We start from the raw sequence: 12,218 nt of genomic DNA, 5'->3' as shown, positions 1-12,218 counted from the left end.
ATAGTTTAGATGCTAATGTCACAAACTTGTTTTCCAGTAAAAGTTGGGCTGAAGGACAAACGAAACAGCAGATATTAAAAGATTAAATGACTTTGTCACAGATCATTTATACAAGGAAACTTTTCAAAAATGCAAAGAACTTTAATCTACCTGTAACACATACAATATGAAATTGTAAACTTAGGACAGATAAAACTCAGTCCATTTTGTAGTCTACTTGTTTCTCTTCATTCTCCCACATTGTTTTTCAAATTAGGTGAGGGAGCACCAGCAGTTTCATTTTTATAGTTGTCTTTCAATGTAACCTTTTGATGAGAAGTTAGTGATGCAGGTTATCTGAAACTTTGCTGACCGATGGGACCAATGGTCTTCTTGTAACTAATGAAATACAATTAATGGGGAGTGTTTTTGGAAGGAGTAACAACAGAGAAGGAAATAGGATGAATGTGGGTAAGATTGGGTTCAGGAATAAAATGGAAAGAGATTTGATTGAAAAATCAGCCAAAAGAAAGGAAAACAAAAAATCTTGCGAGACTCCACAGATCAAGTTGCCCAGATTTTGGATTGAAAACATGATCGAAGAAATTGATTGGCGTTCCAACATTGCAAAACCTTGCATGGGAATGGGGTGGCCAGAACTAACTTGGTCATGCGTCTAATTGACTATGAATAAAGCAATTTTGTAACACTCAAAGGACAAGCAATTTGTATTTTTTGCAAGGCTTATAAATATTGACGTAAATTGCCCAGCAACATGTGACTTTTGCCATAGAACATCCCTTTGGCACCTGTTGTTTTGGATTTATACTTTTTAAAAAAAATAGTGAATTCCACTCAGCTTACTGTAATTATGATCTCAAAGTCTAGGTTACTAACTTAATGTACTGTAATGTTGTTCTATAATTGATATTTACATAATGGCTAATATTATTAAAATGTATACTTGTTTTACATTGAAAATTTGTATCCATTACTTTATTCAATTATTTTTTCTTCTTTCAATTTTGTTTTATGATGCTGCATTGTTTTAATTTGCTAACGGCCAGGAATTTTTTCATTGAATACTTAGTTCAAACATTTGTTGTTTCTTGCTGCAACCTATTTATTTAATTATCCAACCATGCAACAAATGGACTTCCCAATGAGCATAGATATCAAACAATGAAGAATTGGTTTTATTTCCCCATCACCATACTTTGATTTGTAAGCAAGTTCTTGATTGTACTCCATAACACTTCATCCTGTTTCTCAAGCATCCATAGTTAGTACAGCTATCAATAAAACTGACCCTTTGCCTCAACCCCAGTTAAGATTAGATGTCTCATTATAGTTCATGAACCTAATCTTTCTATTACTTCTGGCACAACTGCTCTTGTTTTGGCCAGCTGAGCTATCAAAGTGACGTTATAACTCACGATTTGGTGTTTTCTGCAGCTGACTGTTAACGAAGCAGCCGCACAACTCTGTACCAAGGATATTGCTTTGCTCACTCGGAGAGATGAACTATTTACATTAGCCCGACAGGTTTCCCGAGAAGTAACCTACAAATATACTTACAAAACTTCCAGGTGAGAATCTTCCTTCCAAACTAAATTTGTATTTGCCTTACCATTAAGATTTTGCACTGTTGGATCATTAAATCTGCTTATGGTTATTTAACCTCAGGTCCAGATGTACAGAACAAGAGGAATCATCTCCTAAACGTATAAAGACTGAGGTAACATGATTTCATGCAGCTTTCCTACACTTCCTGCTCATGAGTGCATTAAATATGTAATGAAGTGTATAGGTTCCAAGGGTGTCTTGATTATACATTCAAGTAGTAGTATTTTGCAAAGTGTCAGGAGGTTTCACGCTTGTAAAATACGCTCTCTTGATTTTCGAGAAGTGGAGAAAATATGCCAAGTACAATAAGGGGGAAAGAAATGTGGGGAAAAAAAACAAGAATGTGCCACTGCAAAATTAGGCCATCGTTTTTTTTAAACTGCATTTTGAATAAGTGATGGATTCAATTCTTTGAAATTATAAATTAAAATTGTATTTCAAGAGAGCACAGATGCAAATTAATTTGTATGCTTGGGGCTTGCACAAAGAATGGGGTGTGGTACAATTTAAAGTCAGAAATCTTAGAGTATAAAAACTGGGGCAAAGGTTACATATTCAGTTAAAATAATACAGCTCACAATATATAAAATAAAATAAATAAGATTCTTATAATTCCCATAGGTTCATTGCTTTGAATTGAACAACTCATAAGGAAGTAATCATTATATTACATTTGCTAATTATTTTCAATGTTGTTTATTCATATATACCAAGTATCATTTACTCAAACTAAAAGTTTATTGTGCTATATCTATTATCATGGATTAAATCAACATTAATACTCTGTCAAAGAAGTTCCGTACATTCACCTTAATAAAAACATTCAAGATTAGATAGAATTTTTAAACTATTTTGATTGTTTCAGACAACAATTACTGGTCCTAGAAATCAGAAATGTTTACATATACTTTTTTTGTGTGAAGAAAGCTGAGGAACTGGAAGTTCAGCTGGGGAGTAACCAAAAAAATTTTAAAATGTGGGTTTTGAAAAGATTTGCAGAGGGAAATGCCAAAAAGATATTTCATGGCTGTTGGAATGGTGTCTGGGGATAAGATAGATCTAGAGAGGATGTGGAAGATGCATTTGTAGAACTTGAATTTATTTGTGCAAGTAACTAAAAAGTCACGGTGGGAATGCTTTAAAGTTGTGTTTCTTTGATGTCTGCTATTATGTTGCTTGGCAGTATTTCTTCTACTTAACAGATGAATAATCTGTGAATTTTAACCAAGAAAATGCAGGTTTTGAATTTGTCACAACCAGCCGTCAAAATATCATTTGGGATAGTGACTTTTTTAAAAAAGTTTTATCCTCTTGATATTCTTACAAATCGCTACCCCATTTGTGTAAGGCTGGAAAGTTACCTTCATAACATAGTTGTCATGAGTTTAACCAAATGGCCTGACTGGAAACTGCAGATTTCACTCATGTTGCATGTGGCAGTTCATGGCTGCTCTGCTAAAAGCAATGTTTTCTAGAACCATGTAAACATTAGGCAAGCCCATTCATTCTTTGCATATGTTTCACACACAAACCTTTCTTTCCTATTAGATAGGCAGTAATGATCTATTCCTGAATTTGTATATGATAATACTGTTAACATAGCATATTTGTTTCATTTTGCTGACCTTGTGTTTTGTTGAATAATTGCAGAATGCAAAATCAATCATTCTTGTCACATTCCTTGTGTTTGCAATCCAAATACATGCTTGTCTAAAGGTTTTTGATCCATAAATAGATTCTTCTCCATTGCCACATTACTGATTTTTCATGACGTTTGATTTCAATTGTCAGTAAATACAACGACGAGGTTCTATCTTCAAGGTAGTTGAAATAACTCGTATTAAATGTTGGTTTTGTGATACTCCATTAAATGGGCAGTGATGTGCTCAACTGGGATTGGGATGAAAATGTTTTCTAGATTAGATGCTATAGAGTTTGCTGAGTAAACTGTGCATTTGATCTTGATTGTTCCTTAATTTTATTTCTCACTTGTATAGTTTTATTTAAGGATACTTTGAGTATTAATTTAGAGAACCTGGGTCTGACATTATCTGTGCAGAAATTTCACTTGGAAGATTAAATGGCTAGTACTGAGATTCATAGCAGCGTTAATTGTATGTGGATTAAAGGAATTAATTTGAAGGGCTCCGATGACATTTGGGACTTAGTTCATAATTTAAACATCCAGAAAGCTGGTTCATTGTGCAGAGTATATTGCTTTTCCGTCTGAAAACTTTCACACTAGTAACTGAAATATGTCCACATCTGTTTTGGAAATGTCAGAATTTATTGTCATGACCATGTCACAAAATTCATTGTTTTGCGACTGGATCACAGTGCAAACATTTATACAAATCACCATACAAAATAAATTTTTTAAATGGTGCAAGAGAAAGTGAAAGTAAGGCAATGTCTGTGGTTCTTTGTTCATTCAGGAATTCATTGGTAGAGGGAAAGAAGCTGTCCTTATGCCGCTGAGTGCTCATCTGCTCATCTTCAGACTCCTGTATATCTTTTTCCCAATGGTAGCAGAGTGAAGAGGGCATGGCCTGGATGGTGGGGGTCTTGAGGATTAAAGCTGCTTTCTTAAGACACTGTTCTTGTAGATGTCCTCAATGAAGTGATGTCGCAGGCCAAGTTAACAACCTTTTATTTCTTAGTTTTGGCACCTCATGCCAGACAGTGATGCAACCATCCAGAATTCTCTCCATGGTTTTTGAGTCTTTCGATGACCTATTGAATCTCCTCAAACTCCTCACAAGTACAGCCACTGGAGAACCTTCTTCATGATTGCATTGACATGGAGGCTCCAGGACAAGATCCATGGATATATTGACCTGCAGGAATTTGAAGCTCTTGACCCTCTCCATTGCTGGGCCCTTGATGAAGGCTGGTTTGTGTCCTCTTGACTTCCTCCTGAAGTCCACAAGGATCACTTTAGTTTTGCTAATTGTATGCAAGGTTGTTGGTGTGATACCACTCAACAAGCTGATCTACCTCCCTCCTGTATGATTTCTCACTGCCATTTGTGATTCTGCTGACAAGTGTAGTGTTACTTGTAGATAGCATTGGAATTGTGCCTCACCACATAGTTATGGGTTTATTGTGAGTCGAGGAAAGGCTAAGCATGCATCCTTGAGATGTGCCTCTTCATGGGAAAAATTGACATGCATTTAGAGAGGATTTATAAATATAGTTTCCAGTTAGTGCAAGAAAAGTGAATCGAGCTTGTGTGCAACTTGGCAGTAAAATGTTTCTCTGCCACAAATTAATTGCCAACATCCACCAGAACACAGATTTATATTGTGAGGAAAGCCAAGTTGATAATCGGAATCACATCTGAGGGCTATCTGTATAAAATGCAAGTCTGGTACCTTCTCAGTAGTCCTTGTCATTCTTCTTTCAAGTACATTTTAATATTGGACTTCTTGTGGATTCCTGTGGTGAAATAGTATTTTCCAAGTAGATGTACAAGGGAATCTGAGGGCTGATCATTTGCCAGGTTAGATCTTGTACAGATTAGCTTTCACTGAAAGGAACAGCTCCAAGGGAGACATGCAAATTGCAAATAATTCATGTTTTTAGAATTAATTTTAAGTTAAATACATTATTATGAAAAAAGCTACCTAAATATTTTTTATTGTTCCTGCTGTTTTGTTTTTAATTTCAAAACTTGATTTTTTTTAGGTTTTTGAACTTTCTTAATCAGGGGCAGGACTTAGTTGGCTGTCAGAATGTTTTTCAGGGTGGGGTTTGCAACTTGCTGCAAGGCCTCTCAGTACAATAGAGGCTTGGCAGTCAGGCTCGGGATGTTGCAGCATTGAAATATGGACAGTTTGCAGAGTGAGTAATGTGGGCTGTTGAGTGGTTGGGTGTAGCTGTCAGATTGTCAGCAGTAATCTTATGGTCAACTTCAGTAAAATCTGGCAGACTTGATATTTTGTGGAAATGATTTTTTTTTAACTTTTTTATTGCATTTTTTGCTTGTGCTATATGTTGTATGTCTGGTTTCTCTTAAATTGCTGAGTACAGGCAACCAGGCAAAGATGGAACTAGAACAAAACCAGAACAAAACTTTAATCCTTGATTGAACTGCAATGCCTGGTTACCACGATTTATCAGAATCTCACTCTTTGGTTCAAATATTTTCTTGGACTAGATTTTGTGGTCAGCGGTGAATGAATGGTGTATATCAAATGTTACATGTGCAGCTGCCCACAGATTTTCCGTGGGGCTTTAAACTGCAATTTTATTACTAGAGAACCTTTTTCTGCATGCTGCCCCGTGCAGTAGTTTACGAGTGAGTGAACAAGACAGTCAGCAATGTGTCTTTTTAACCAATCCAAATAAAGTATACTCATTGAAAACTGTAGTTGATGCCGAAAGGTTTATATCAGAATAATATTTTTTTTAAAATGTGTGGAATATGGAAGAGTAAATAGAAACAAGAGATGAGAAACGGGATGAGGAAATGAAAAGAAAACATTATATTGAGTCTTAACAATTGAATTTGGATAATATAAGACTTCACATTTGTAAAATTGACCTTTCTAGGCCAGAAATATTTTTGAGACCTGACATAATATTTAAAAAAAAGAAAATAATATTTTTAAAAAATCTAACTTGGGTTAGATGTTTTCGATCCGACTCACCACTTGCACTTGCCCCATTCGTTCACTGACTTTTTTCAGATAGTTTCAAAAACGATTGGGTCTCAGTTCTGTGGCCAGAGTAGTCCTCATTATGCCACATCCTGATGTTCTGTCCCAGCACAGCCCTGATAACTTTTGACAGTCCATCTTGACTGTTTCATGATTTAAGGATGTTTGATAATGCAAAACATTTCAAAACAATTGGTATTCATCGCTAACTGAACTTTTTTTTAACTTAACAATACATTCTGAATTAACTAAACTTGCTTTTTTAAAAATATATGGAGGTCACTGACCTCCAATGTGCCTGTGCTGGTTGAACATGAAGCAGGGGGGTTGATTGTGAGGCCCATCTGGCTCTGCTGCATGGGACATTACTGATTCTATGCTGACGCCATGGTGAAGGTCAGATGCATTCGCATCTGACTTTCAGCAAATATTATACTGTACTCCACAGGTACAGGAGTCCAAAATGTGCTGACGTGTGTGGAACTGCCAGCTAGCTATCAGCGTTATTTGCCCGCCTGTCTTTTGTGTATTTTATTGCTGATTCAAGCATAAGGAAAAGAGCAATTCCAGACAAACTTGTTCATTATGTGCCGAGGCCATAGGTTGATGTCTAACTTGCTCTATTTCAACCATTAGTAGGAATAGCCTTGCTGTTCTTTCTCGCACCAGATTTGACACATTGCGTTTACTGATGTCTGTAATTATTTGAAATGAAAATCTTTTGGAATCAAATATCTAACTGACTGCATTTTTTTGTAGGATGCTTCTTTTCACATTCAAGAATCGCTACAGATTTTGCAACAGAGGCAAGATGGATTAAAGGAGCAAATGGCTCTTGCCAAGATGAAAGGTGATGATGCCATGGTTCATCACATTCAGGTACAAAATTAGAAAATCGCTTCCAATGTTGAAAATTCTAAGCTATTTCTTTTCTCTTCCTAAATGTCATGAATGCTGTCATTTAAAGCATGAAAGTGATTGCAAAGCGTTCAGGTTTGATTTGCTTGATGATCACTTGAATGGTTTAAAGCTACAGCACTGAATCTGCAGGCAGTGAGTGAACTTGATCTTTATGGTGCAAACCACAAGTTTTGGTTTCAGTTTTTTTTTCATTTAGTTATCTAAGGTACGTGTTTATCTCCTCATGATGTCAAGGCTTTTCTACAAACATTTGGCACTACATTGTGGGACTGAATAGTCAGCAAGTTGAACTGAACTCATGGCAGGAATAATTTCTGCCCAAGTCACTACTGCTAAGGAAAGATGTGCAGAGTAATCGTTAGAAATATAAATTTAAAATCGAACATTAAGGCAGAGAGAGTACAGGCCCTTTGGCTCATGAAGAAAATGAGTTGCAAAAATTAGTCAAGCAGCCAAATGATCAGGCCTTGCCCAAATAATGCACAAGTTGTTCAGGGTATTAATGTGTCATCATTATTTAATAATTAATTACATTATTTATTCATCTCTCTTCCAGTACTTTAGTGTCATGTTTACACCAAATAAGTTGCTCTCTAAGCATACCTTTTGGGTCTTACAAATCAGAACTTTCAACTTTATGTAGAGTTAATGAGATATAATTTCAGAAGGCAAATCGGGGCTTCAGCCTACTTTCCTTTCAAGTGCATAGATTACAATTTTTTTTTTCTCCAAGTGAATTATGTGGCAAGTATGGAAAATCTCCTATTTTGTTCTCTTGCCAGCCATACTTCAGCCATATTCTGTACTCTCTGAATACCATACTAACTGTTGGATGAATATGAACGCTTTTGTGATAAAGCCATGTATGTGGTGCAGTATTAGATTATCATTGTTTAGTATTGGAGAGATTAAGTTCTAGTTTACAGCAAAATCTCACTTCATACAAGTTTATTATCATCTGACTACGTGTACAACCAGACGAAACAGCATTTTTCTGGACCACAGTGCACACAATTACATGCACAATACACAACACATCATCTCCATCTTCTTTGGCTTGGCTTCGCGGACGAAGATTTATGGAGGGGGTAAAAAGTCCACGTCAGCTGCAGGCTCGTTTGTGGCTGACAAGTCCGATGCGGGACAGGCAGACACGATTGCAGCGGTTGCAAGGGAAAATTGGTTGGTTGGGGTTGGGTGTTGGGTTTTTCCTCCTTTGCCTTTTGTCATGTATTTTAAAATAAATAAATATTTTGGGATGTTTTACCTGGTTATAGGATACTGTTCAAAGCCTGTGGGAAGAACCTATTTCCCAGCCTGGAAGTCCTGATTTAATACCTCTCATGCCTCATTAATGGTAGTGGGTCAAAAATGCTGTGTGCTACATAGAAAGAGCCCTCCATGATTCTTTGAGCCCTATTTAAGCAAGGCAACAGGTAAATGTTTTCAATTGAGGAAAGGGAGACCATAGTGGTCTTGGCTGTTTTGATAATCCTCTTTATTGACCTCTGGTCCAATGCTTTTTCTGAAAATTTTATTTAATCATAATAAATCATACAATAAAAATACAAACAAATACATAACATTTTAACCCTTTACAACCCCACCCTCCCAACCCCCTTCTAACTACCCCAAAGAAAGAAAAGAAGAAAGCGAAAAGGGGAGGTCAATTAACATAACACCCATCATGGTTTGGGGCACCATCACCACCAATGCGTGGGGGAAAAAAAACCTAAAATTCAACAGCATATATTCCATATACGGGCTCCAGATTTTAACACAAAAAAAAGAATAATTATTACATAAATTATGTTATCTTTTCCATCTCCAAATGCCATTGTTGAATACTTAAATTAGTCTAATTTTTCCAAGTAATTGCCAAACATTTCCCAGCCACTGCTAAAGCCATCTCAAAAAGGCAATTTTAAATTTATGCAATTTTAACTCCAAACTAAATTTTTTAGTATTGCCCAATAAAAATACCAAAGAATCAAGTGAAATTTTAAATTTTAAAATAGCCTCTAAAAGTTCCTTAATTCTGTATCAAAAAGGTCTCACCATCTCACATAACCAAGTAGAGTGTAAAAAAGAACCAACTTCCTTATGATATCAAAAACATATATCAGAAGAAATATTTTTATATTTCTTTAATTTCTGTTAAATATAACTGATGAAGAAAATTTTAGTCAAAATATCCTCACATAAAGTCATCCAATCATCTTGCGAAATAGATTTTGACAAGTCTTTTTCCCATTTTATTTTAGATTTATTACATCCGGCTTCAGCACTTTATTCTGCAATACAACATGCATCTCAGATATAAATCCTTTTTTACCACTGTCAGTAAAATTTCAAATTTAGACCACCCAGGTAGCTGTAACGTATACCCAAAATTATCCAACAATAATGCTTTAACTTGATAATAAGAAAAAAAGAGTATTTGAAGATATTTCATATTTCTCTTTCATTCCTTGAAATGAAGTATCCTGCTTCATAAATATTCTACCAATTTAATTCCTTTCTGTTCCCACAACTTCAAAAATTGAATATTAAGCTTATTTTTAAACAAAGGAGTTTAGCCGAAATTTTACCTTGAGTATCTTGTTACAAGCCCAAAGGACCCCAAAACCCAGCAGCAATAGACATTCACCAAGACAAGTAGATACTTAAACAAAAGTTGTTTTAAATTATCTTTAAAGATGAAAATAGAATCAAACTTTAACTTATCTCTATACTTAACTAACCCAATTAATCCCCTTCTAATTCTAAGTGCATGAATGATGTGGGTGTAAATTTAATAAAAGTTCTTTGGTTCACAGTTCAATCTCACTTCTCCTTCTTCCAAGTTCTCTGGTTGCAGACAGAACCCCCTTCTAATTCTAAGCGCATGTATGATGTGTGTGTAAATTTAAGAAAAGTTATTTGGTTCACAGTTCAATCTCACTTCTCCTTCTTCCAAGTTTTCTGGTTGCAGGCAATTATTATACTGTGCACAGAATTAAACATGTATAAAGTTCACCAGGCTTTGGTGCTCGAAAGGTAAATGTTTACCACTCAGGAAGGTTGTTGTTGGGTTTGCAGAGAGAGATTTGTTGTTCCAGGATTTCAACAACTGAGGTACCACCAATAGTCACTGCAATGTCTCGCTGATGAAACTTGCCCCATCAAGGTTCTCCAGATGGTAACCTCTTTCTTTCAGGCCACCACAGAGTTCCTTTCTATTCCACTTATTCCAAGAGAAACATCAGACAGATAGCACTTCCAGCCATCCACTGCTCTCTGGAGCTTTTTCTGTTTCCAACCAGCTTTTCCTGGCTTGCACTGTCCAGCTGCTTTCAGTATCACACAGACTAGCTGGGAGAGCTTGTTGAACTTGTCTTCTCTCTCCAACTGCCAGGAAAGCCCATGTGATTCTCTCATTTGCAAAAACCCCCACCTTCTTTAGCAAACCATAGGAGTTCTCCTCACTTGGTTGTCTTAGATAAACAAAACCCAGGAGTGACCTTTCTGTGAGCACACTGTAGGTACTTTTAAACGGCCAGTTTGTCTCCTCCAAACAATGCTCTATTCATTTCATGCTGTCGTTTCAATTAGCACCTACTTGTGAAATGTGTATAAAATTATCCATAGTTTTGCAATCTTCTTGAATTTGAATTCTTCAGTCTTTCAAATAAGATCTGTTTTAAAATGTGTGTATGTATGTAACCTACTCTAATTTTACCAAATTCTCCCAAATATATATACTCCATTATAACCTATAATTTCATTCTTCTTCGTCCATAATTCCATTAAATGTTTCAACACAGGCAAATTATAATTATGTAATAACTGAGAATTCCATCTTTCAATAAACTGATCCATCCTCTTCTCATCAATCTGAGATAATTCAATATTAGCCCATATCAAAAGTTTATCCATTTCAAACATCCCATTAATGAATTTCAACTGTGCTGATTCATACTAATTCTGAAAATTAGGAAGTTGCAATCCTCCTAAAGCATACTTCTAAGTTAATTTCTGCAATGACACCCTTACTATTTCACCTTTCCACTAAAACCTCCTCACCAAAGCATTCAGATCTTTGAAAAATTTTTGAGAAATCTTGCAAAGGAAAAGACTGAAAAATATATTGAATTTGGGGAAAGATATTCATTTTAACACAATTAACCTGTCCTATTAATGTTATAGGTAAATCTTTCTACCCATTAAAATCATATTTAATTTTAGACAGTAAAGGTAAATTGTTCAATTCCTACAATATAATTACTATTTATTATAATACCTGAATATTTAATCCAGTCAGACCACTTAAATTTCACAATATGCCTACAAAGTGAAAAATCCACATCAACCAAAGGCATAATTTCACTCTTTTCCCATTAATTTTATATCCTGATATTTCATCACACTGCTCCAACCTATCATGCAGACTCCCCAAAGACAACAAAGTTGTGTTAAATATATCAAAACATCATCTGCAAACAAATTTGTTTGATACTCTGGTCCAATGCTTTGCCGCTGCCATACCACCCAATGTAAAATTTCAATATGGGGTCCGGTAGCCTTGCCCTCCTCAACCTCCTTACAGAAATGCTTTGAAGGATAAAGTTCCTATCAGCCTATGGATAAAAGATTTATTTCCAAATATGGCACCAATTATAGAGTTTAAGCAGTGAAAGTTGAGAATTAGTTAGCCTCCTGAAAGAGACAGACTATTTCCAAAGGGTGGCAGTGTTACCTGTCAAGGTACAAGAAGTTCAACAAAACCACAAAGTACAACACACAGAGAATTTATTAGAGTCACGCTAGCGGGAAGGAGCAGTAATTAGGGTTGGGTAGACAAGGTCACCTCCCTTATACTGTTGAACCTCATTCAAAGTACAAGGTACAATATTTAATGCATTTTGTTTCATATGATTAAGTAACAATTCCTTTGAGGGGATTGTTTCAAGCTGAAGTGTTACAGTCAATGTTTGCTCATTTCTAAAGACAGGAAAATGGTTTACATTGATTGGCTTTTATAATTAAAAG

At 35.7% G+C, this 12,218-nt stretch overlaps 1 protein-coding gene across 7 annotated transcripts in view; it reads left to right on the top strand.

Moving 5' to 3' along the window:
• The window catches only part of LOC138761834 (NGFI-A-binding protein 1-like), a 74,088-nt gene that overhangs the window by 30,423 nt on the left and 31,447 nt on the right, over positions 1–12,218 (top strand). For all 7 annotated transcript variants that reach the window (XM_069934652.1, XM_069934653.1, XM_069934655.1 and 4 more), the window contains 3 exons: positions 1,435–1,568; positions 1,666–1,717; positions 7,026–7,145. In XM_069934652.1, coding sequence (XP_069790753.1) covers positions 1,435–1,568; positions 1,666–1,717; positions 7,026–7,145 — 306 coding nt within the window. The remainder of the gene's footprint in view (positions 1–1,434; positions 1,569–1,665; positions 1,718–7,025; positions 7,146–12,218) is intronic.

Source organism: Narcine bancroftii, chromosome 4 (genome assembly GCF_036971445.1).
Source record: "Narcine bancroftii isolate sNarBan1 chromosome 4, sNarBan1.hap1, whole genome shotgun sequence".
Taxonomy (NCBI): Eukaryota; Metazoa; Chordata; class Chondrichthyes; order Torpediniformes; family Narcinidae; genus Narcine; species Narcine bancroftii.
The sequence above is the reverse complement of the archived record's forward strand: the minus strand, read 5'-3'. Positions and strand labels throughout refer to the sequence as shown.